Raw genomic sequence first — 25,916 nt, forward strand, 5'->3', positions numbered from 1 at the left:
CAGAACATCACGCTGGAAATCGATGCCGTTTTCAGGTGTTGTGGGCAAAGTGTGGGCTCTGTGCTGCAAGCACCGCTGTACGCTCAGGCTGAGAGGTGTTTGCAAACCCACCTGGAAAGGGAGCTTGCTGCTGATTTGCAGGACAGGCTGACGGGCTGGCAGAGGTGCTTACAAAGGAGTGCTTGTCACACAGATAAGGCAAATGAAAATTTATGAAAATTCAAAGCCGGTGGGGAGACGGAGAGAAACTGGAAGGGAGCCATGCAGAAGCAATTCCCAGTCCTAACACAGCCACAGCACGCACGGTGCAAAACCTGGACCCATTCCTCTGCTCCTGACCAAAGCACAGAGCAGCTGCTGGTGCTCTCCTAAGGCTGTGGCTGCAGATCTCAGAGGTCCTTGTGCTCACAGCAAGGGATGAGCATCGTGGAGACCTGCTGCAGGTAACAGCAGGCTCCAGATTTTGCTGGATGCAAAGCCAGACACACAGATATCATCAGCTTTTTAGCACCAGCTTAGCTGAATAGCAGAGCACAGTGGCGTTGAATAGCAGAGCACAGTGGCCTTATCAGGAGGAAGGGGATCTTAAAACACGAGGATCTTCCCCGGATGGGTATAGTTGGCCCAGACGACATAGCCACAGGTAGCACTGAAATAAGGGTCCCCATGGCACAGTGTGCAGTTTCCCTGGGTGCTCACTGCTCTTGCATTCGCTTTTATTTCACCAAAGCCCCAGTCCTCCCCAGGCTCAACAGCTGTGCAAAGCAGCCTGGCCTCCAAAAAGGCTCTGCGTGAGGTTTTGAAGGACTTTTCTCCCTGGTGATGCACACAGAGAACACGATGAGGTCTGAGCCATGCGAGGGGAGCGAGGCCACGGGGCCCCCATCCCAAAAACTGCCTCCTCCCAAAAAACGCCTCCTCCATCCGCTGGCACTGCCTCCCCTGCAGCCTGATGGAGAGCGAGGGGGAGGTGTGCTGAGCCCTGCCTCGTGCAAAGAGCTTCCCCTTCTGCATAGCTAATCCTGCTAGCCAGGTATTGAAAACAGAGCGACTTCCATGCTAATACTCACTCCCAACAGAAATTATGTCACTCTCCAGAAGCTTAAATTACAGGTTTGCTGCCTCTGAGCATTAGAAAAGCCCCAGAATTAAATCCTTTGCTACCAGAATACAACTAGGACCTACGGCAGGGAACGTGTTGCTTGATGTAACAGGGCAACCTGTGGGGAGCAGCCAGTACAAATTGCCACTGGGTTCAGGGTGGCAGCCAGAAAGGCTTTCATAAGCAGAGATCACCTACAGAGCAGCGCAGCAATGATTAAACACTGGTTTCTGCATCCCTGGGAACCATAAAGCGAGAGGGTAGGATCACACGGGCTCACACAAAACCGCCCGAGTTCCTTAGCTGAGCATAGGTCAAGGGAAGATGAGAGAGCGAGGCCTCGGGTGGCTGTCAGGTAAAAGGAAACAACAACTGCAGAACTGACTCAGCCCTCGATCGACGCTTTGGGTTTTAAAGAAGTCCTCCATTATGGGATGGAGGCACGAAATCTGGTTTGTAAACAGGATTTATGAGGACTGATGCAGTTCTCGCTGCCGCCTTTGCCACGAAGATGCCTTAGTCAGGGATGTTTATTATCCTCTCCCCACTCTGCCATAAAGGACTGCCATGAAGAAGAACAAACACAAGATAATGAAGCTCTTTACAGGATAAAAAACAAATCCAAAATAATTCTGTATCTCTTGAAAAAAAAAATTGGAAATGTCTAGACAGAAGGAAGACAGAATTGGTCTCAAATGTATTAATTCCAAAAAGAAGCTGTACCCCTTAATTCAGGGGAAGAGACTGAAGTCTGCTCCTCCTCAGAAGACTTTCTCCAGCATTACCTCACGCTCCCCATGCCTCCGGCATCCTTTATCCTGCCTGTGATATTTATAACCAAGAGCAGGGGACTGAGATTTGGGTCATGGCCAGAGCTGTGGGCATTGCAAGGTACCCCAGCCCAGTGTCCCTGGGCAACTGGGCCTCACTGGGAGAAACGAAGAAAGGAATGGGAGAGGTTTTCATCAGTCTGGGAGCTCTGCAAACAGAGCAGACCTGAGGCGGTGGAGATTTGGGATGCTCTCTGCTTTGAGAAGTGACAACCATGGGGACAGAGGTGCCGGCCCTCAGGCCCTCTCTGCTTCCCCTCTCCCCTAAATAAGCAAGTTAGCGTAAGACTTTCACTCTCAGGGCATCTGGGCCTCAAACCCATCTCAACAACTCTATGGGATTTCAGGAAAGAAAACTTCCTAAAGACTGTCTGAAATAGCTACAGAGAACCTGAAGCAGCCAACCAAGAGAAAAACACAAGAGAAGGAAGCTCGCTTGGGTAGCCAGAACAGAATCAACAGTGCACAAAAATCCCTCTGTGAACCCAAACCCTCTTCTCCTTGATGGACCCTGGGGAAGTTTCCTCAAAAACCACCTGGTCAGGCCCAGGGTTCCCAGTCTGTAACAGCAGTATTTTCCAGCAGCAACTGCCCCAAGCAGCCCCCTTCCGTGCCCACCCAGCCTAGGGGAGGCCCTTACCTGACAAGCGTTGTAGAGCAGCTGATGCTCGAACTTCTTGATCCCCAGAATGTTCTGGAACATCTCGTAGAGCTGCTCCTTGCTGAGGATGAGCTCGGAGGCCGCGCTCGCCGTCATCCTGGCCTGCTGCTTGCGGGGATCCTCCTCGCCACGGTAAATGGCGTCGAACTTGGCCATCCAGGAGCTGAGCACCGTCTCCTTGCTGAGGCCATCGATTTCGGGCAGGCTGCGCACCCTCTTCTCGATGTGCTTCTTGAAGACCTCTCGGGAGTCGTTCGCCGAGCATCCGCCGCTCTGCACCATCCTCGCCACGCGGTCGCTTTTCAAGAAGACCTGCGGCAAAAGGGGTGACTTGAAATAGTGTCGCTTAAAAAAATAAATCCCACTCCTCACTCCAGAGGCAGCAAAAATTGGGTTTCGCTGCTGGGAAAAGCACTACCTCATCGCCAGGGCGCTTTCCCACTCAGCAACCAGATGTTGCCAGGCTGACAGAGGCTTCATCCGCACTTTGGGAAGCGTAATGAAATCAGGTGAAGCTTCTGCTTTGTGTCTGCTAAAATGGACACGCTGTGATGCAATTAAGACTTCGCACAACGTTACGGTCACACTTTGCCAGATACATAAATGCCCTTTGGGAAAGCAGGATTATATTTTGTTCTAGCAAATGTTTTAATAAGAAAGTTACCGTATAACAACATCCACCTGGCCAAATGCTGCCCTGTCACAGGGAGCCCCGCCAGCCTACTCAAGCTAACAGCATCGCATTGATCCACAGTGCCAGGCACTGGAGAGACCTCTGCCATAAGGACCAGACTTCTATTTAACAACTGAACTGGAGGAGATCTTTGCAGACTGCCCGGCTGTTACAAGATGAGAGGAATAAATTAATTAGTCTAGTGTCAATGTTACCTTCAGTTAAATAATGTGCCCAAAGCTTCTCTCATTCCCTGGTCCTTCCAATCCAGGCAATCAGCACTGGAAGAGCACCAACAAACCCACAGAGGGACAGGGATGAACTGCCCAGTCTCTGCACGCTGCAGGTGAACATCAAGACAACTCAGATCATCACAAGGCACACAGCATGTGGCACGGCCACAGGTGGAGGAGGCCAAATCCATCCCAGCGCTGCTGAAGCAGCACAGGATGGGTCAGGGCAGCTGCAGGCTCCCTGGGGAGGCTGTGCAGAGGGAACTGCCTGCCAGGCACAGGATGCTGACAGCAGGAGGGAGAAGGCATGCGGTGGAGGTGCTCTTTCTGCTGTGAGAGCAGCAGAAGGGTCGAGACATAAAAGGGCCCTGCAGAGCAGGTGATCCCACGGGAACAACGGAGAGCCAAAGGACGAGAGAGGGACAGGGGGATATTGTGTTGGCTCTCCTCTCCCAAGCCCTGAACAGAGAAGAGCAATCAATGCCTAGCAAGAAGCGCTGTTTTATTAATGATGCTGAGAACTGATGAATGCGGCTGGCTGGAAGAAGCCGTGCCAGCACAGGGGTGGATCTGTCGGCTCTTAATAATTAAAGAGTTCAAGGATGACCTAAGGACATGGTAGATTTTTACACCACTCAGCAACATGGCACTCCGTGTTATCAGATGCTTTCTGGGAACTTGTTTAAGACCAACAATCCTATGTTTACCCCTCGATAGGAGACTTAACTGTGGAACATAGCCATGCAAACATGTTCAGGGCAAGAGCTTCAAACACATCCCTGACCTAGCCGGTCATTTTTACCTCTTTCTTTCTCCAACAAAAAAATTAATTCCCTAGGCAATATTTGAAGAGAAGAGATCCTATTCTGCACTGATATCCTGAACAGAGATGTTCAGTTTTAGCTGAGGAAAAAAAAAAAAAAAAACAAAAAAAAAAACAAAACCAAGTTCTAGTATTTTCCAAGCCCGAGGCTCATCGTGCAGCTTTGTAAGTCTGTACCTAAATGCAGATTTCTAGATAGCGTCCATCCAAGGGACAGGTACTTGCACAGAGCTCTGGTGCTGAGGAAGACATACGCAGCCATGCTACAACTGCACGCAAGCTGGAAGTAAACTGTTGTAAATGAAAGAAAACCGAGAGTTAAAAAGAAGTAAAAGTTGCACTAGGGGACAGAGAGATGCATCATGCTTTCTGTGGCCTGCATTAAGTAGGACAATGCCAGTGAAGTGTCCTGTTGAGCTGAAAAGGGACAGGTTGCAGACATCTTGTTCTGATCAGCTGTTCTTTTTAAGTTTGATTACTTGATGTAATTACATAGCATAGGACTTCTGGAGCTGGTCAGGACATGCTTTTAGCCAGGGCCACCAGGGAAATGGAACGTATTTTGTCTGTTTTTAAGCAGTTTCATTTTCCTGCCCAATAACCTTATCTAAACAGATTATGCTGCTCTTATATCCTAAAGTGCAGCTCACGCCATCTTGAAAACTTTCTCTAAGAGCATCTGCTCAGCGAAGCCGTGATAAAATGATGATCCCTTGGCAATTTCTTTTCTGATAAGAGATGTAAATTACTCGCAGCTTCCTTCCTGTACAGAGAATGATGGAGCAGTAACTATTAGGCCAGTTTAATAGAGTTAATCCAGGGATAATTTGTGCTTTCCTAACACAGAAGCAGCTGTTACCATTTTTTGTTGTTGTTTTAGAGTTAAAATTCTCTTCAGTTTCAGTATCTGATTTTGGCTCTCTCTTAGATCCCACTTCCACGGAAATATTTTATGTAGACAATTCAAAATCTTCACCTTTTATGACAGAATAGCTCTAGGGAGAAAGAAAAATGTTTTGCAGAAAGGCTAGCAAAAAAAAAAAAAAATAAGCAGTGCTTCTCATACAAATTACAAGCACTGATTTCCTTCAAAAACAGAAGCTCTTTCCTTCTGAGAAAAGATCTGAAAGGCAGCATTAAGGGCTGCATACAAAGAGGTGAGAAAAGAAAGACAGACATAATTATTCTTTTCCACAATTATGAAGGATGTTTCACATTACTTAGTGCCATCTAGTTTTTGTAGATGTACATCCCTGTTTCTCCCCCTTTGCTTTAGAGCACTTGTACATGCATGCAAAGACTTAATGAAAAGAAAAGACTTTTGCTGAAGATCTCAAAATCTATTAGACACAACACAAAGACTTCAGCAAGAACTGAATATGCTGCCCATTTTTAATTGGTGTTTTTCATAGAGAGCACACGACATTTATTTCATATTGCGCTATCTTTCCTGTTTTTAAGTAGGCTGTTTAAAACATCAGGAAGGTATTTTTCAGCTTAAAAGGGCGATCTTCTCCATAGTCAAGCTATGACAAGCTACAACACAGAGAATGGGGTTGCCACTGTTGCCTTATGGATGACGCATCTCCAAATGCTCATCCTTACAAACCTTGTGATGTATCAGACATCAAACAGGAGAAGCCTTGCGCTTGCCTTTTGTTTGTGCTTTGTTGACAAAGAAACCATCAGTTCAACATTTGACCCAGTCTGTGGGTAGAGGCGAGACCAGTGATTCACATGCATAGTGAAATCATCTCTCCTTACCTCATAGTAGCTCTGGACAGCGTTTATAAAGGCTTCATCTGCCACAATCTGGGTTTCTCCGTTGAGAAAGGCCTGGAAACGATCTTTGATTGTCTGGAGCTGCTGCTTACTTATCTGCAAAACATGCCAAAAGGACAAAATTAGTCAAGAAAGGTTTATGTATGAGGAAAGAACAAATGAGTTCTTCACCAATATCTTATCAGCATGCTTATGGTGTGCATTTTTGCTCTCCTTTGAGGACAGCAGCAATAGTGAAGAGTCACCCATGTGTCCATAAACCTGTGTACTCTTCATCCTGTTCATTTAAGAATCATGAGCACCAAAATCATCCCCAACATCATTTCTAAACAACTCTGCCACCACAAAATGCATGCAAGTTACTACTTCAGTACTCTGAAGTCAAAAGCAGACCACTGTGTGTGTGCTTGGAAAAGCGTAAATATTTCACTGCAGTATTTTCCCCAGTTACCATCTCTCCCCCTTTCAGGAGATGAGGTTTAATCTCTGACCTGGAAGCCCTGTGATTTGGCTGCAAAAGACAGCACTCATCAGCACTCTGGGGTCTTGGCCTTTACTCTTGGTTTTTTTTTTTTTGTTTGCTCATTTCTACTGGCTTCTCACGTAGGAAACCCCACTCAAAACCAACGGTGAAAGAATTTAATGCCATTTAGTGCCAATTCAAGGGCAAACCTGCTCTCCTCATCCAAGTGAGGACTTTCTTTACTGTGTCTTTGCTGCTCAGAACAGTTTCTGTCCAGCACGCAGCTGGTACAACTCACAAGACAGTTCTAATTTTGGCACAACGACACCAACAGAAGGTTTACAGAGGTTTTTTTTTCAGCCTTATAAGATAACATGCTATTATTTTGCCAATTTATCTGCTGGTTTAAAAACAGATACAGTAAAAAAATAAAAAAGGAAAAAAAAAAAGCTTTTTCAGTTTGTTGCACACAAAGCCACAGCAGGTATGTAAGCCATGTACCAGCACTCCCAGCACAACCTCTTGAGATGCAGCTAACGCTCGTGCTGAAGGGCTGCAGGGATTTAGCTGTAGTTGCATCAGCTTTACTACATGGCTACTTCAGGCTTGACAATAAGAATCAACTTAGACAAAAGAGAAGGAACCAAACAAGATGTATATGTGACAACTTCAAACTGAAAGGAAAAAGAGCACAGCTAAAGTCAGAACAATTATTTACTAATGACCAAAAGGTGTAGAAAAGGGTAAAAGGAGTGTTTTTTTCCTCACTTGTATGCCAGCAGAAGAAACAAGCCCATTAAAATGAAAGAAAAAAAATAATAATGGCTTTAATTGTCCAAATGGCTTTGAATAAAGTATTAAAAACTACAGAGCTCTAAATGACTAGAGCATAATGAAGCCTGGTAAACACCACTAGTGATGAAAAGCAGGAGAGGGACCACTTGGCAAACGCACCGATAAATAGCACTAGATCGAGACGATGCGCCATGCGGGGCATTTAGGGACCGTGGCAACGAACACCACGCATGCTGATAATTAATTCTGCAACCCCACGCTGAGGAGGGTTAGTGAGCAATGGCAATTTGATGCGATAATCTGGGATTAGTTTATCCTGGCACTTATGGAGAGGTGTTCATCAAAGTGACATAAAGCAAGACTCAGTATGCTCTGCTGCAGAAAACATGGAACAGCCTTTGCTGCCCTGTAGGAGCTGGTACTAAGGGTCATTCCTACCCACAAAACAGCAGCCCAGGAAGCACCTGGACTAAATAGGGTTTGACACATGCAACGAGGCTCAGCAGCACTAGGGCTTGGGCAAGCATCCTCCCTCTAAGCCAACCCACCTCGGTCTTGGTCACGGTCTGCAACAAGCCCTGCAGAAAAGCACTGCCAAAAGCCTCCGGCTTTAAGGCTGGCAGGATTTAATTTTTGTATATAAGAGCATACCTGCCATGTCAGGCACCTAAAACCCTTTGTGGTATTGCCAGGAGCACGATAGACACCATGAGCTCTTGAGCAATGCACACGGCGTCAGATGTAAAACAGGCTCCAAATCCATCTGAGCTGATGGAATTGAAAAGAAAATCGGGCCAGCAATAAGACAAGCCATAAACAATGTAGTGATCAAGTGGGAGATACCTGTGGGAAGGAGTTAGGTCTGTTTTTATTAAGCATTTAATTATCTGGAAGAGGAGAAAATCAGAATGTTAATTAAATGTATTGACGATATTGCATTAGCAACCCTTGTGAATGTCAAGCAGGAACGATGAAAGAAAAGAGGCCGTAAGAAACTAAGAAAAATAGGAAAAGTGCAGGTAACATTGAAGTCGGTGCATTGAGGCACAAGGGAAGCTGTACTAAGACCAAAGATTTCCTGAGCTAAGGCTTTTCATAAGAGATTTTTTGACGATGTGCATGACATTTTTATTATTTTTTTCCAGGTTATTTCTCAGGACAACCTCCACAAGACCTTGCGTGTTCAGTTTCCATAATAATATGCAGCAGCAATACTTTCTGCTCCTTCCTCAGTATTGAATGGGTACCTTCAAAACAAATGATGCTTCTTGAAATTCCTAGAAGCTCCCAATACTCATCTCGCACATCAACTCCCGGGGGTGGGGAAATGAATCACCGGGTTTTTCTCTATCAGTGTCATTTGCCTCCTCCTCATCCCAAGCTCTAGGCAGATATTTTCCACATCCGTGGCAAAGAAAAGCCTCTCTGAGCACACCTTGCGTGCAGCATGGACTGGTCCATGGCTAACGGGACCCTCGGACGTCCATCCCCGCCAGACTCTGAAACAGCACTCGTGTATCGATCTGTGTCCCGTCACTGTTAGGGATGTTAGCGAGAAAGTCAATTCCAGCCAGAATTAAATTGCTTTCATGCTAAATTTAGTTTCTGCAGCACTTTCTGTTGCAGAAAGTCAGCACAGGAGTGGATGGGGGTAAGACCTGCAGGAAAACGAGCCCTGTCTGACGTGTTCCACATTCAACTTTCTGCCCATGCTCCCCCAATCCTTCTGCGTGGGCTGGCAGATTCCCTGTGCAAGAGGAAACCCTTGAACAGCCCTCCGGAGGTGCCACACGCCAGTGCCACCTTCTTGGACCATGCATCTGGTGCTGGGGGAGCTGCTCCGCGGCTGGAGGCTCCCCGGCACGGGCACAGCCCCAGCACCACACCTCAAAGCCCTCGAGCAGGGCCTTCAGGCACAAGCTGTGCCACCAACCCATCCGCAGACTTACAAGGGCACGTCCCTTGAACACTCACCTTGAGGCTGAAGTGCTTTTAATTCTTTATTATTTTAATTCTTACTACTAGAGGCCAACGACCAGTTAGAAATCCATATACCAGAAGCCAACAGCTTCCACAGATCCAGTAAGACCACGAAGGCGCCAGCACAAAGCCCTTCTCACCTGGCTACCTTCCATACCATGCCTGCAAATAGCAGAAAGCAGCAGAACGACATCTTCATTGAAGAACAGCAAGACAACATCACAGCCACCTGCACTACCTGAGCCAAGAGGTCAAATGCTGCTTGGTTGTAGCCTCAACGTGTGTGAGGCTGATGGGGGCAGAGCCTCCCTGCAGCTGAAACTAATACAAACCCAGGTGCCTTCACCCAGGAGAGACAGCCAGCAGTAAGCAGGAGCGCTGTAGTGGCCAGCAGAGATTTATTCTGATCACCCTCCCTCTCTTTTCCAGCCCTCACTGATTTCCCCACACATTTGCAGTCTGCGACAGCCATCAAAGAAGAAATATCAGTTGTTTCTGCACATGACAGCAACTGCAGGATGCCCTGCTTGCATAGATTGACTCGGACCCAAGCGAACTCCCCCAGGTTACTGCTGCAGCGTGGTTATGCAGTACAGGATCTCACAGCCTTTATCTGTCTGAAGCACACGAGTGCTTAGGTTGCCAGCCACACACGTGCATATTAAAAATGCAACGAGTTGAGCCAGTGATGATGAACTCCTGGCGCTGCTATCCGGCGGGGCACCCACGGAGCTCTGGCATCAGCAGGTAAATGCAGGGCTTTTATGAAAATGCTCAGCTGAGATGTTCCCTGTAACAGCATCCGTTCTTGGGAAGAGCTCATCAGAGACCGGATGATCGTGGCACCCAAATACTTCTGACTGTCTTGGTCTGACTTTAAAGAAAGAGACACCGTGTGCCCAGCACAACCTGCTGACCTCAGACATTGGGTGGAACTAATCTGGCACGTGCCATGTCCCTGCCGTGGTTTTAAGCAAATCACAGAGACAACTTCTTGAATTTGCTTGGTGCAGACCTCAGCAAATGGCACACCAGCCTCCTCAGGACAAGCGCCGAGCAGCAGCTTGCTTTCTCCGTGTTATTTTTGCACGTACTCCATCTGCCTCAGAGCTGAGCACAAACCTGAACGCGGGGAGCCAGGGCACCTTCTCCAGAGCTGTTCCAGCCAGCGAACAGCTGGCATTCAGCACCACGCGTTGTCTCCAGCCTCCTTCGCCTACACCGTGGGAGCACAAGCGTTGCAAAGAGGAGCTGTTTGCAACAGAAAAGTTCCCTGACAAGGAAGTTGCACATGGCAACATGCCCTGCGAATGCACACCCTCCCCAAAAGGCTTTGCTGTCTGAGCACACAGCGGTACAGCTCACCAAAGGTCTACAACACACCGTAACACATTACACCTGGATTTGGGGTTTGAACCTCACACTGTGTCAAGGATGGGTGTGAATCAGTCTGAGAGTTGCACGCCTTTGCGCTTTGAACAGCCTCTGCACTACAACAAGCTCTGCAGATTTTCAGTTTTTTAAAGTGGATTCTCAAATCTGCATGTGCACAGAAACAGTGACTTGCACTCACGGGACAGTTGTCTTGCCAGGCTCTGCATGATAAACAGTATAAAGCATCCAAGAACCGCAGGCAGCACGCCTTGAAAGCTGATGTAAAGGAGAGTTTGATAAGGCTTCATAAAAATCCAGCAGAACTGTACGCTGTGAGCTAGGCACCGACCTGATGAACTCGATGATGGCTTTGTACAAGTGCCTCTGAAACGAGTGTGCCACAGCCCCTGCTGCACAGCAAGGAACCACAGCTCACCACAACACACTGCTGGCTTCAACACTGGTTGGGGTAAGCATCAAACCACACAACACAGCTCCTCGCTAATGTCAGTGAGGTGAGATCTGGCCAGTCCAAATCACCCCGAGGACCTGAACCAGCCCCTGCGGACCCGGGTGTTCCTGCATTTACCCGCTGGGGTTTACAGCCTGGGAGCCCTGCAGGCATCACCCGCGCCTCGCGAGAAGCAGCTCAGCTGAAGCCTGCAGGTAATTCCCTCTGGAAGCATCTCTGCCTTTTGTCTCGGAGAGATCAGCTTGCAGCACACGACCACGAGCAGCAGAAAACTCTTTCTCCTTAGGCCGCCTGCTGTTTGGGTACCACTGCAAGGAGGCATAGTTAGCTGCTCAGCGTGCTGTTGTTCCGGGTTTGGTTTTGTAACATCCAATAAATATTTTATTACTCCTCAGCACCAGGTAATTTAGGAAAGAGCTAAAGCAAGCTTTTGAATGAGCATCCCTCAGCATCACTGTTTCTGCAGTCAGAAAACCGGCCATGGCATGAGCTCCAGGCAGGGCAGGAATGTGTTGGGGGGAAACCATCTGGGGGCAGCCCTGTCCTTCTCACAGCACCCCCTGAAGCTGTCAGACCAACCACTTAACCTGGCCGAGCAGCAGGAAGATGCTCAAGAACACATCTGCCACTGCTCTTTTATCACATTTACACATGCCACTAAGTCTCCAAGCGCCTCCCCCGACACGTTGCCTCCAGCCTCCCCACCTGCCCTGCACCGATGGTGCCAGCACATCCACACAGCCCAGGAGAGCAGCGTGTGAGCCTTGTTTCTGTGCCCTTTTCCTCCTCAGAGGGCCCTTTCCACATGCTGTATCATCACTTCAGTTCTGATCCCTTTATAATTGGTTCACTATCAGGAGCATCACATTCCCTAAATGATTTCTGCTCGCACAGTGACGAGGAGAAGCATCACTCTGAGCTGTAGGTGCTTTACAACATTGCCAAGCTCTGCACAGTCAACTCCGAATCCCACCAGCACCCCAAAAGGCACCCAGGGGCTCAGCAATGGGCACGACAAGGCAGGAACAACCCCAGCGGGCTGCTCTGCAGCAGGAAACCACAGCACGTTCTCCTGGCACTGCTGCTGCTCCCCCTCTGATGGGAGAGGGGACCCCAGGGGGGTGACTCACATCCCCAACATTTGTCTCCTTAATTGCAAACGCTCCTGGGCAGCCGTGGCTGCTCTGCACGCTGCTGAACGTCGCCGGCTTTCTGCTGGCTCCATAAGTGAGCAGCATTAACTGGCAGTCTCGGGGAACTTTTCCCAGCTGCCCAGCGATGTATTTTACTGTTGTTTCAGAGAAGTTTAATATTTGTTACCAGAGAGCTCGTTGTGCTTTGCCTCCTGACAGCCACAATCCGTCTTCCCAGGGATGCCAGGCTGGCACGTCCTCTTCCCTTGCAGGCTGTGTGGAGCGCCGTGCGCGTGCCTGGCTGGCTGTAAAATTCCCTGCTCACAGTTGCTTGATTTATCAGCTCCCCAACACCGTGGTGCAGAGGGGCTCTGCAGCACCGTCCCCAGGTGTCAGCCACTCACTTCTCTGGGCCCTTTCCTTTCTCTGAGATGAATGCCTGGAGATGGGGCTGAGGCGCTATGGGAGGGAACTGCATCAGTCTGCTCCCCTTGGCACCCACGCGATGCCACTCATTGCATCGAACAGCCCCAAACATTCCTCTGCAGGGGCGTTTTCAAGCGCCTGCTCTGATTGCCCTGATATGCCTCTAGGAGCATCCCAGGAGACCACTTTGGCCTCTCAGCAAGCCACAAGTGGGCAGTCTCCAGAGCAGAGAGGGCTCACCCAGCTGCTGTGTCCCTCCTCATCACAGCCTCAGAGGCAGAGGAGCAGGCAGGACCCCAGCAGGCTGCCGTGTGCTTGTGCCCCCTCCTGCCCCAGGAACCCCCCCTGGGTCCATCCATCCTGCCTGGCCCCTCTCCATCCCTCCAGATGGATACACCAGCCAGGGACTGGAGCAACCCCTTACTTAGGCAGCCCAGCAATATAAAAATTACCTCCCAGCCCAACCATAAACGTCCACTTCAGCAACATGAGAAAATCCAGCAGCTGCCCCACGGAGCGCCCACCCAGCCGCTGCCCTAGCGCAGCGCCTCCTTTCATCCTCGCCCTGAACCTCCCACCACCTCCTATGGTGGGCAAACTCCAGCAGCATTTCAGCACAGGCAAAAAGAGCTAACTGATTTCTGCCCCTGCTGGAACATTCTTTTTTGGAAGAGGTATTGCTGGGGAAGCAGGGGGCAGGCAGGAGACCCATTCCTTTCACTGGGACAGCTGCAGACGGAGCCCCCAGGGGCAGCAGCGCACGGCCCCTGTCCCCTTTCCATCACACTGCCCACAGCAGTGCCCCCCCTGCATGGGACAGCCAGGGCTTACAAAGGCTTATCAGAGGAGATAAAGCACGGGCTCTGAGCAGCTCTTTGAAACGTGTGAATGCTTTTTCCTTCTCTCAAAGCCATTTCTTTTCTGTGATTCACCGTGCCAGCTAGGCATGCTCCTCAGACCCGTATGAATGACATCAAAACATTGTTACGGCTGCTCCTGCTTCCTGAAGCACAGCGATGTGCCATGCTGTAAGGGGAAAGCAAAGCTGGGATTTGGGGCTTGCCCCGCTGACCTTCTCCCTGCTATTTCCAAGCTATGCCTTCCATCTGCAGCCTGCTGCCACAGGGAAGGCTGGATGCAGGCAGGCCAGAAGATGCCTGCAGCCCCTTGCCGCCGCCTGCTTCAGCTCCTACCTCTGTTTCCATCAGGTGTGCCCATCCGACACTCACAGCAAACCCTGAAACGACCCCCTAAGGGCTCCCTTTTCCATTAAGGCTCATTGGGAAAAGCAGCTCTGGCTGCTTCGGGAGCTCCTGCCTCCAAGTCTTCTCCTGCTGCCTCCCCCTCTGGCCTACTGTGCTGGTGCCTCCTCTGCCCCCGGTGTGCAAGCAACCCTGAGCTGGAGCCATCCAGAGCACGGAGAACCTGGATCCTCTCCCAGGCCTCAGCAGAAAGCCTGGCTTCATCCTGCTTGTGGTAAAAATGCAGCTGCCCTGTTAATAAATCAGGAAAAATAACAGAAATACAGTTGGCAAATAAAGCCAGGAGGCAAAGAGCACGGAGGCTATCTGAGATAGGCAGAGACGTGCAAAGGGTCCCCACGCTGGTCCCGCTGGGTGACCTAAAGGCAGAAGACAATCCTTTTATTCCCGTGAGGTCTCTTCCAGGTTGGACACTGCAGCCGGCTTCTCTCCTCCCCTCTCCTGCCCCAAGTCCTTCCTCACTCCCTCCCAAGCCCCATTCTCTCTGGTTAACCCCAAGTTTAAGGGATGTTTATGCAGCATCCTCTGGAAACTCCTACCAGCAAGGACCCTGGGCAGAGGTGCCGGGCAAGCCCTGCTTGCTTTGCCTGGTGCAGAAGCTCTCCACAAAGGCAGAGCTGACTCAGTCTGCCCTTGTACTCCTACAGCACAGTGTGGCAGGCACAGCCCACTGCTGCCCCGAGACCTCAGCAAAACAAAACACCTTAGACCAGGAAGGGAAGGAAGATCTTCGCTCTCCTCTGGAGCCTTCCAGGCAGCCTTGCCAAGTAATGTTTTCACTCCTGCTCTTTTTTCTCTGGATGTAGAGCAGCACTTTGTCTTCCACAGCTTATGAGTGCTGACACAACACAGCTCCTGGGACAGTGCATTGCATTTTGTGCCTACAGACCACGGTGTGCTGCACGGCGAACAGGGATGGTGTGGAGCTGGAGAACATCACTGTCACCTCCCCTCAGCCACCCGTGCTGCATCCCTTGGAAAAATCCAGGACAGGCCGAGCTACAGAGCTGCCAGAATTTATACTTCTTTCTGAATACTCTGAGGACAGCTTGCAGGATGTGGATGCTTTACAGCCTTATTGACAAAGAAAGGGAAAAAAGGCAGTTTGGATGGATGCTGCACTTCATTGCCCGGTGGTCGCACAATCCTAGCACTGATGCGCTGAGAAAGGCATTTCATCTTTCAATAGATAGATCCTGTATTTATTTTAAAGAGTTTTGTGCAAAATAACCTACGAGCTCTACAAAGGTACTCACGTATGATGCCCGGATGCCCAGTGAGAATTGTGTAAAAGTCAATGGTTTTACTCAGCAGATGAACACGGATGGAGTCCCTTTGCCCGGGGACACGCTGCCAGCCCCTCCTGATGGGTAACTGACACAGGGCCACCTCTTCCCCCATCTGGGCAGTGTTATATGGACAGCACAGTGTGCAGGAGATCAGTAACCCCTACCACCTGAGCACCTCACTTCTTGGACTGCCTCAGTGACTAGGCGAGGTTTGGTACAACCAATGTTTGGACTGAAGGCCACCACCAGATCCAGGACAACTCAAAACCCAGAAATTAGCAGCTTCCCAAAAACGGGGGGAAGGATGGAGTGGGAACACAGCCTGGTCTGTGCTGGCAGGTCCCTCAGAGCGAGCAGCATCCCAGGACTCAGGTGGATCCTTGCTCTCCAGCAGCTCAACTGCGCCTTTTGTGCCTCGTCTCCCGCTTGTGAAAGGGGCACACAGCAGCACTTCACTTTCCTCCAGAAGTGGCTACACGCAGGAGAAGACTGAAAGCCTCTCGCAGACTAGGTATGGCTATCCGAGAAGAAAAGGCAGCTACTTTTAGAGAGACGCTTTCAGATCACTATTGGAACTATTTTCACCTCAATGTTCCCACTCCAGGCAGACCTCACGCACCGCAGAAGCTGCTCATCCTTCCCGGTTCATGGATACAGCAGCTCATGCTGACTTGAAAACGTTAAACAACGTGAGCTAAAGATCTCCTCCCGGCACTTCAGATCTGCAAACAAAAAACACAGTCTTGCCCCTTAAAAAAAAATGTCCATCCACCATCAGTGGAGTTATTTTCGTACCATTTTCATCATTAGGCTCTGACTCCTCCATGTCACAAGCTATTTTAAACCCACTTCTCGCCGAGCAGAAGGGACGGACAAATGAATGGAAGCTGAAGGGCTCCTGGCGTGTTCCTGCCTCTGTGGAAGTGCCGTTTGCAGCCCGGCACAGCTAGCAGGGGAGGAGATACCTTTGATGCGACTGAACAATAAGGCAAGAAACGGCGAGAAGCTTCCAGGCACACAAGGCTGAAGTGCCAAGAGCTGCCTGCGCTCCCACGGAGAGGTGGGGAAACTGTCAAGCCCCAAATCAGAGCGCTGCCACCTACAGCAGCCCGGGACAGAAGGTGGAAGGGGAAGCCCAAGGCTTCTTTCCCAAAGGCAGCCAGTTTTCAAAGCACATCATCAAGAGACCTGACCTACTACACGCTGCGGCTCCTGCTAAGTACAACTTGTTGTGCTTGAAATTCTCCCTTATTCCGTGCGTGTGCTGTGATTTCCTGGAAGCAAACACAAAGAAAGAAAACATCCCCAGTTTTATGAAAATCTACGAGCCAAACAACATCTCCGATCCAGCAAAAGAAAACTTGTCTCCTTCAGACAACACTTGAAAAAGGTTCAGTCAATCACTCAAGCCAGAACAGAACTTGTTTCTAGATGAAAAAAGAGAAAAGGTGTGAAACTGGAGCGTACCTCCTCCTCCTCCTCACATTTCCTGCTAAAGTGAGTAATCTCAGGCTTTACAAGGGCATGTTGTTTGGAGCTGGAAGAAAAAAAAGTTTGGTAAAAGGTAGTTTGTTCTGAGGCAGCAAGCTGCTGCTCGAAAACAGAGCACTTCAACTTCACGTCCCCGTCGCTGCGCAGAGCCATGGGGCACGGGAACGCATGTTTGCACGGCTGCTGCTGTGTACCCAAACAGCTGAGCAAATGTCTGCGCCTCCAAAGACATCAGGATCCATTATTTGCAATAGAAATCACTTCCACCGGGAAGATTTATTATTATAATTATTTATTTTAAGGAAAGGCACTGTTAAAATTATCCATTTTTACCAAGCCCTAGTCTTTGGCACAGTTTAGAAGAGGAGGCTGGGAAGTGAAAGGAACAAGTTTTGTGACTCTTCCCAGAGACGGGGCAAGAGCCAAACAAGTTCCCAGGTTTCCAGGCTCAGAGATGCTCACCCAAGATGGGAGGCTGGAGGAAGCAGTGGCTGCTCCTCGGTTTTGTGCTGTAAATAAGAATGAAAAAAGGTGGCTATGGCAAATGGCACTGCGGCGCACACCAAGCGTGTGTGCAGCTCATCTGGGGTGCTTGCAAAGAGGGTAATTAGCTGCCTGCATGCAATCAGCCGTGGAGCTCAGTAATGGTCATTAAGATAAGAGAAGGGCCATTTGCTGCCCGACTGGCTTTGCAGTAAGGGTCTGAGCCCTGCTTGAACCACCCCTGGGGGAATCTGGCAAGGACAAGAGGGACGTCACAGCTCCCCAGGTGAGCATCCCTCTTCCTTTGGTGCTTCTAGCTGGCTTCCTTTTGCCTTTCACTTCCTGCCCAGCTCAATCAGAGCTAAGTAACACCCCTCAGCGCTGCTTTCTATGACCCAGAACCAGAAATCCAGCCTCATGTGGCAAGACCCAGCTGCAAAAATACCTCACGTTTGCCCCATGGCACAAAGACCTACATGAGTAAACGCATCCTAACCTGGTCCGGTGCAATCAGCCTCCCCCATCCATAGCTCAGCCTGGAAACAAACAATCCTGGTAAGCTGGAAGTCAAAAACCACAAAGAGAGCCTTTTGGGGTGACTTTGGTGGCGTGCAGTGCCTTTTCAGAGAAAAGTATCTCCCCTTTTCTGGCCACAGGTGAGATACTAGGTGGAAAACCCCAGCTTTTCCAACAAACCCAGCAAAATGCAAGTTTGGCATTATTATTATTCATTAAATACCTTAAGTATGGCAATTTTCAGCCTAGCAGTTGTTCATAAAGATCCTTTACAAAAACACAGCTAGGCACTAAAGACTTTCAGCCAACGCAACAAAAGCTGTTTTAAGGATTCCTCTACTGTGGAGTAAAAGGAGGGCCACCTGAAAACGAGACTCTTTTTTCTTCTTTGGGCTTGAGGTGAGGTATTTCTAAGGGCTTTGAGCTCTGGTTCCCTCTCCTGGGAGGTTACTGTCCCCTGCTAGCACCTCGTTGCGGGCTGCACGCGGAGCTGACGGAGCACAGCCCTACGGGGCTGGAGGAAGAAGTACCCGTCGTTACATCTGGTAGGGAGCGTGTCTGTATTGCCAGAGTACGAGCTGAAACCCCCACAAAAAGCAACAGAGCTGCTGCGGGTTTGAAGCATATAATTTCAGAGGAGTGATGGTAGGAGCAGAAAACACGTGGGCATGGAGAAGGAGGAAAAAAAAAAACAAAATCGGATTATTCTTCGCGAAAGGCAGCTGTGCTAGGATTTGCCTACAGCGTTCTCCATCCTCGAGCTGCCCTTCTGTTCCCAGGTTCCCTGCAAGAGGTGTTGGAAACCATAAGAGTGAAAATCATGACAAAGGGGGAAAACAGAGCCTAAAAAACGAACACAGCGCATCCAACTGCTGCTCTCTCACTTTCCTCCTCCCAGCGAGCACAAGGAAGGGCTGTGCCTTGGAAGCAGCCTGGGGCAGGCAGCAGGTCCCTGAGCACGGTGGCAGCTCCTGGATAGCACCGTGTGTGCTGTGACCCCACTGCCAGCAGAACAGATCCCACGTTGTGTGCGTGGTTCCCAGCAGAGCTCAGCTCACCTCACCTCACTCTGTGCTTGAGCACTCCTCATAGAAGCCTCAGCCCACGCCAAACAATTAGAGATAACTGTTACCTGTGGAAGCTGGGAGGGAAAACACTAATTTTAAACGCTGCTCAGATGACTGAGCTGAGAGCAGGGCCGTTCACCTGAGAGCACCCTTCCCGGACGAGCTGGGAGCCCGGCTGCGGGCGCTGAGCGCCGCGGTGCCAGCATCGCCTCCCCTGTGCCATATTGCAGGAGGGACCCACACAGGCGCTGCGGGAGGAGGCGGCGCTGATTGACGGCTGTCTCCAAGACAAATGCCTCCTCGGCCAGCTCGGGTGGCAGTGCCAGGCTCCCCTGGCAGCTGGGAGAGGACCCAGCGTGGCCACAGCCAAGCTGTTTGGGCACGGAGCAGCACGACGGCGCTGTGCCTCTTCCGCCGAGGGCAGCCCCGCTTTGCTGCTCAGCCCCAAAGCTCAGGGAACGGCACAAGATGGTGAGGTGAGTGGGCAAGCATCCTGCCCACGCTGACAGGGGAAGGACAAACTGGTGCAGAACTTTTGTTCCACCTCCGAGTTGTTCCCTACCAGCCCCCAGCGCCTGGCTTGACACGCGCAGGAGAGAGAAATCCGCCGGCTCCTAAACCTCGCCGTTTCACCTCTCTCCTCCATGCCATCTTCGGGGGCATGCCTAAGCTCCTCCGAAATTTAGGGGGCAGAGAGAATTTCTCATTTCCCCTCCTACACTGAGACCGTTTCTTTTCAAGCCATGCACTACTTCATTAAGCGTTGTGATTGATTTCTAAGAGCTTTCGCAGAAATGTGATTTTAATGAGCAAAACTGATCTCAACTCATCCAGATACACCTGGGAACCAAAGCAACTGAAGATGGCATCAGGAAAATAAAAGCAAACCAAACTATGTGCCATCAGCAAGACAGCCTGCAACGTGGCAAAGGCATCTGACAGCTAACAGATCCATGCAGAAAACACCCGAGAGAATAAAGACGTTTATCTTGAGCAACCCAGAGGAGTGAGTGAGAGGACTGAGAGGAGTGAGTGAGAGCAAGGCGCAACAACCCAACAGCAATAAGACTTTCCTTCCCTTATTCTTGGTGCCTGCAGAACAAGGATCGACCCCTACCTCGCTCTTCAATTTGATGGGCTCTTCCTGAGACTGGAAATAGCAGAACATGATGGCAGCACAGTGAGCACGACGTGACAGCGAGACCCCTGGCAGGAAAACCTCGGTGTGACACCCGAGGAATTCCCTCCGTGCCCACAGGTCCTACAGCCTCAGTTATTTTCTTCAAAAAAGTTCAGCAAGCAGGCATTGAGCCTGCAGGGGCTATTTATCAGACGTAGCACATGAGGCGAGTCACTGGCACGTCCTTGGCCCATGCAATTTGCAGCAAAATACCAGGTCCTGCAGCAGGTCCCTGCCCACGGCGAGCATCTCCTCACCACCCCCAGCACTCATTTCTCATCCGACAGCAGCAGATAGTTTCATCCTGCTACCTGTGCCTTCGAAATTCAGACTGGGGGAAAAATAGGTGTAACAGCAGCGCATCACTTCAGCAGCCGGCGAAGCTGACTGCATCCAGCTCTGCCTCCGCTGCCGGCGGCTCAGACAAAGCAGAAAGCTCTCATCAATCTCAGGAGCCCTGGGCCAGAAAAACTTTCTCTATCCTAATTCATTTGGTACTAGGAGACAGTGCTGAGACCACTTGCACAAGGCAAAACACCACCAAATGCTCCCTGCAGCTCCCTCCCTTTCCAACACCCCTGCCTCCTCCTAGGCCAGCTCTGGGGCTTGTTGCCTTGGAGCCGTTTGATTTTACTATCCTATTTTAGCTTCCCTGACCAAAAAGCAACCCCCTCCCCAACCACAACACCCCACCAGCACATGCCCCAGGGTGTTTGTAGCTCAGGTAATTTCCCGTGACAGGCTGTGGGAGCCCAGCATGATGCAGCCCCCATGCAAGCACCGTCCTCGCCCACCGCACGCTACCTTTTACTACACACTTAACCCGGCTGCCTTTTTTACTGCCTTTTTTTTTTTCTCCACTCTCCCTCTCCTCCTAGAAAGGAGCTAATTAGAGTGGAAAAGGCTCTGTGTGACTCTCACACGTACGACTTCTGCACTTCGGAGATTTTTATGTGTGTTATGCGGCTGCCACGCACACGCGGTGTGTGGAATTATAGAGCCCACACCCCAATCAGACCCCATTAACAGCACCAGGTCGTTAAATCACGCTGTGATAAGCGAGGAAAATGACTTCGTGTAGGCATGGTGAATTCTCCCTCGTACCTCAGCCAGAGTGGCATCCAGTAGCAATTATCGGGTTGGCGCAGACTCCCCGTTAGTGAGGGTAATGGTTTTAACTCCTCACTCGGAGCTGGGGGTGCATTAAGTCATTTGCACAGCGTTACGCAGCTGTCAGGAGGGGGGGACACAAGCTGAATGCAACCAAACAGCTGCACTGTGTTGTAAGGGGGGAAAAAAGGAAAAAGCAGAAGCATCAGATAGATGGACAGACAGGGGAGCAGGCAGAGGGGCCACTGCCCGCCCCAGGGCAGGGAAGGGACTCTGAGATGGGGAACAGCACGAGAAATGTGGGCACTGGGAAGGGCTGGGGAGCTGCTGAAGATGGGGGGGGCTGGGAACACCCACAGAAGTCCTCCAAGAACAGGGAGATCTGCTGTAAAGAAGAGAATAATGTATTCCTGGTGTCCACAACAAGAAATTAAAGATGTCCATGAGAGTGAAGAAGTCAGGAGTGACCTGGGTGCTCCCCGTCCCGTGCTGAGCAGGAGGCTGATGATCAGGCAGCTGTGGGTCCCTCCAGCCCTACTTTTGTAGGGCTCTACTCTGGATGTGTCCCCAGGCCAGCCACATCAGGGCAGCTCAGGCCACGCTCTCAGCTTCAAAACTGCTTCCTTCTCCACATGTCTGAGCAGAGTTCCTGCTCCAAGCGAGCTGATGCCTTCACTGGCTTGCAAGGGGCTGCCCTGCCAGCACGCTCCTTGGGCGGGCAAGAAGCCAGTGCCAGGGTGAGCTCCTGCTACAGATGCTCCTGCTTTCAAAAAGCCCAGCACATGGGAAAACACCACCCAGTACTAAACTATTTTGCATTCCCAGTCCTGTGACATGGGAATGCAAACCTCTAGCCCGGTTACAATGTCGTGACATTGCCTGGTATCACGAGGTCAGCCACAGCGTGCAGCCAGCACCACTCCTCCTTGCCCAGGCCAGGCTGCAGCCGGGCGCTGCGCTGCAGCAGTCCCCGCGAGAGGCACAGACTGCATTTATTCTGGTACATTTCAGTGGGAAGCTTTAATCTGCGTAATCGCCTCAGAGAAGATTTCATTCAGCGAGGGGAAAGCAATTACCATTTCATCTGCAACCCGTTGCCTTCCTGGGGTCTTCATCCGTCAGAGCTGGAGGGTCCGGGCAGCCCCCGTGCACCTGCCCGGACATTTCTGCGAGACGGGTTCGTGCCTCTGCCAAATGCATCTGCAGATGCTCGAGGTTTTTCAGCCGCTGTTCAAAGACATTTTTCTCCTCCCAGCTGCTTTTGCTTTTATCTGACAGCCTGCATCCCGCATGAAGAAAACAACTGGATATAATCCTAGATTAAAGGGATTGTAGCGCCGAATTAAATACAAGCCATACCCTTGATAGAGCCTGCTGGCGTCATTCACCGGGCGCAGAGCTCGGACGGCTGGGAGGTGTGCAGATGGTGGCATTTCGGATACTCCCTGCAGCTGCCCATTTTCCTAGACAGGCATTTATGTCTCCCCACATAGGTGAAAGGGAAAAAAAAATAATCAATCCTTCGTGCTTTTTCACGTGATGCTACGTTATAATCCCACGGGGATTTCATTCTGAAAACTGGAAATGAAAATCCTGGTAGCTCTGAACCTTCAGCTGGGCCCTACCTGTGCCAGCACCTCTGGAGCTCTGCACCTCGGTGCCAGGAGGGTCCCCAGAGCCAGACAGCACTGCAGGAAGGTGCCCGTGCCTTGTAACAACCAAGCAGAGAGTCCCGAGGACAAGACACATTGTCTGCTGCAGCAAGGACAACAGGAGCCGAGTGATGGCAAAAGCCCACCAGGAAATCTTTGTGACTTGATCTTACCTCAGGAAAGCCACGATATTCTTACAGGCACAGCTGCGCATCTTCAAAAAATAAAAAGCACTTTAATCTTCTGCTCTTTCCAGCCTGGCAGCCAAAGCAGCTTGACTTGATAAAGAAACTTGAGAGCTATGAAAACTACTTATTAAAAGGAGAAAATTTCCAACTGTCTCTCTCTCGTAAATTGTGGCAGCCAAAAAATCCAACCCTAAAATAAAGACGTGCCTGAAGGTAGCAATTTTACAATCAGCAACATAATGATTTATATCACTGCTGTCATCTTTGTTGGGGAAAAGTAAGCCAGGTATTGTGATCATTAGCTTTTTGATACAGATGATCATTTTAAATGAGGAAAAACACATGCATTTTAATAAGGAGCTGAAGGAAATAGCCCCAAAATACTGACAGCGGGATCCGCAGCTGGTGCCAAGATTGAGGAACACGGGGGATGGCTGTGATGCCAGCTCCTTGCTGCACGTCTCACCAGTGGCGCACGCACAGTGCAGGGGGAGCCCAGCCCCACGGCATGGATCTGCACTGCCCCACACGAGGGCTGAGGCTGCTCTTCCTCGTTTTTTTCCCCAAAAAAATTCCAGAGGTAAAACCCAGCCTTGCTGATGTCGGATCCGCCAGCTCCTGCCTGCTTCTTGGTGGAGACGCACGCGGGAGCACGAGATGGGAGGCTGCTGCCGCTGCTGTCAAAGGATTAAAAATCAGCGGAACTTGACCTTTAACGCTAAAATTTAAAGCGATGACCTGGCTCCTCGTGCTTCCATTCCCTAATGTAACCATAATCAGATTTGCGGCTGAGATCAGAAAACTGTTTCCAGCGACCAATTTACATGCAGCCTGCAACGAGGCCGGGTGACACGATGGAAAGGACACGAGCACAGGCTTCTCCGAGTCCCTGAGCGAGCAGGTTGGAAGCTGGGATGCATTTTAAGGTCAGGGAACAGGATTTTCTGCAGGTGACAGCAGCAGTACATCACCCCGCTGAACGCTCACAGAGAAAAATAGCACGGGAGTCAGCGAGGGCTCGGCTGGGACGGGAAGCCCTGGTACAACAACTCCAAGCAAACAGCACATCTTGGCTTGCTAAGCAGCCAAAACCATCCAGCCCTCAGAATGGGTAATGTAAGGAGGGTAGGGATCAAGTCTAAAAGGCTACAGCCCCCCTGTATTTTCATGGGATGAAGGGAGAGCTCAGACCACGCTGGAGTAAGTGGTTTGTAAATCCCACGAGATGCAAAGACCCCTCCTGCAGAGGAAAGCCGCGCTGCCTCCCAGCGCATGGCTGGCATCGAGGACGTGTGCCTGAGCTGCCGGGCAGGGAGGCACCGGGACATCCCTCATCCACCCTATGCCACCAGGATGTGGGTCTCGGCCAGCCCCCGCTCCCCAGTGCCTTGCCCCATCCCCACCAGGGGGCTTGGGCACCCCGTGCCCACCCGTGTCCCCTTTCTGAGGCTTCTGCGGGAAGCTGGGGGTGAGTGAAGCAGAGTCAGGGCTACAGCATCCCAGCTGCAGCACCTTCCCCAGCTGGGTACCGGCACCTTCCCTGCTTTAATGCTTCAACAACAGCGCCTCGCAGATCTCAGGTATTCACCCGGGAGCCCATCCTGCTCTGCGCACGGCTGCTAAGGGCCAGAGCTAGCGGCAAAACCCCCAGCGAGGCAACGAGAACCACAACACAGCCCAAAACATTGGTCACAGCAAACGCTCCGTATAACCTCAGCCTGAGCACGCTCGGGGCGTGTTTTAGTTTACCTTTAATTATAACAAATGTGGTTTTATCTGGCGTTTATTCCAGAACAAGAAATATGGGCAAAATTATTAATTCCCCCCACAACGGGACATCTCCAGCAGACACCCATCTTATGAGCAACCACTGTGGCGGGCTCAAGCAAGCAGAGAGACTTTTGGAGGTCAGGGGCTGACAATTTTCATGCATCAAAAGGGGACTTTCCTTACGTGATATCTTTACGTGCTGCTGTGTGAACTGCCGGGAGATGCCCACATACATCACCTTTGCTTACTTACTCTTTTGTGCAACGTATTTATTAAACCAGAGGTTGGAAAGAAGGAAAAGGAAAGAGCTGGACTGGAGGGGCGCAGAAGCAGAGCAGAGCACTCGCGGCTCTCCAGAAGATGACCCGAAGTGCCCGCTCTAACAGGAGATCACTTTTTCCTGCTCACACCAGCCAGAAGGGCAAATGCTATCATTAAAGCCCACATTACATCTCCAAAGTCCTCGGAGGGAAGGGAAAGTGGTACTTCATATTTCTATAAAACAATTAGTATTGACAGAACGGACTGCAAGCCCGCACTCAGCCCAGAAGAGTAATTAACTAGCGCTGCTGCTTGCTCACTGGATGCAGATAGGAGGCAGGCAGGAGGCAATTAGAGCACAACGAGGCAGGCCAGATGCATGGATCTGCTCTAACTGGATATTGACCCGCGAGCTCTCCAGGCAGGTGTCTGACGCAGCGTCAGCACCAAGCCCTGCGGAGAAAAGGAGGGAGAGGGGCAGCGGCTGCCTGCGGTCCCAGCATCACCTCCCCGGCACAGTGGGGACACATGGCCCTGTCCCCAACAAGGATGGCTGCAGTGCAGCATATCCCCTGTACGGGTTGTGCCCGGCCTCTGCTGCCTGCCTTGGTCCCTGGGCCTTAAACAAGAGGATGGCTGGAAGCCAAGCACAGCCACCAAGAGCATCGGCGGTGGAAAAATACCCTGCACAAGCCATGTGAAGTAGTGTCTGGGAAGCTGTCTGCACCATAGCGTGCATACCACCAAATACTTCCTCACTGAAGCTCAAAGCAACTGGTTTTGGCACCCTTTGAATTTGCACATCTCCAAATCACCCTGGAGAGTGAAGCTTCAGAGCTCGGTACCCAGGGCTCCCTGCACGCAGCCTCACAACGCTTGGCTTTAAATAGCCTTCGAGGG

General features: G+C 50.7%; 1 protein-coding gene across 3 annotated transcripts in view; it reads right to left on the reverse strand.

Annotated features, from left to right (window-relative positions):
- Positions 1 to 25,916, reverse strand: part of CADPS (calcium dependent secretion activator) — a gene marked incomplete at both ends in the record, with an annotated part of 194,308 nt that overhangs the window by 154,506 nt on the left and 13,886 nt on the right. For all 3 annotated transcript variants that reach the window (XM_084292522.1, XM_084292520.1, XM_084292521.1), the window contains 2 exons: positions 2,573 to 2,905; positions 6,087 to 6,200. In XM_084292522.1, coding sequence (XP_084148648.1) covers positions 2,573 to 2,905; positions 6,087 to 6,200 — 447 coding nt within the window. The remainder of the gene's footprint in view (positions 1 to 2,572; positions 2,906 to 6,086; positions 6,201 to 25,916) is intronic.

The sequence above is a fragment of the Netta rufina genome, assembly GCF_964035555.1.
Source record: "Netta rufina genome assembly, chromosome: 10".
NCBI lineage: Eukaryota > Metazoa > Chordata > Aves > Anseriformes > Anatidae > Netta > Netta rufina.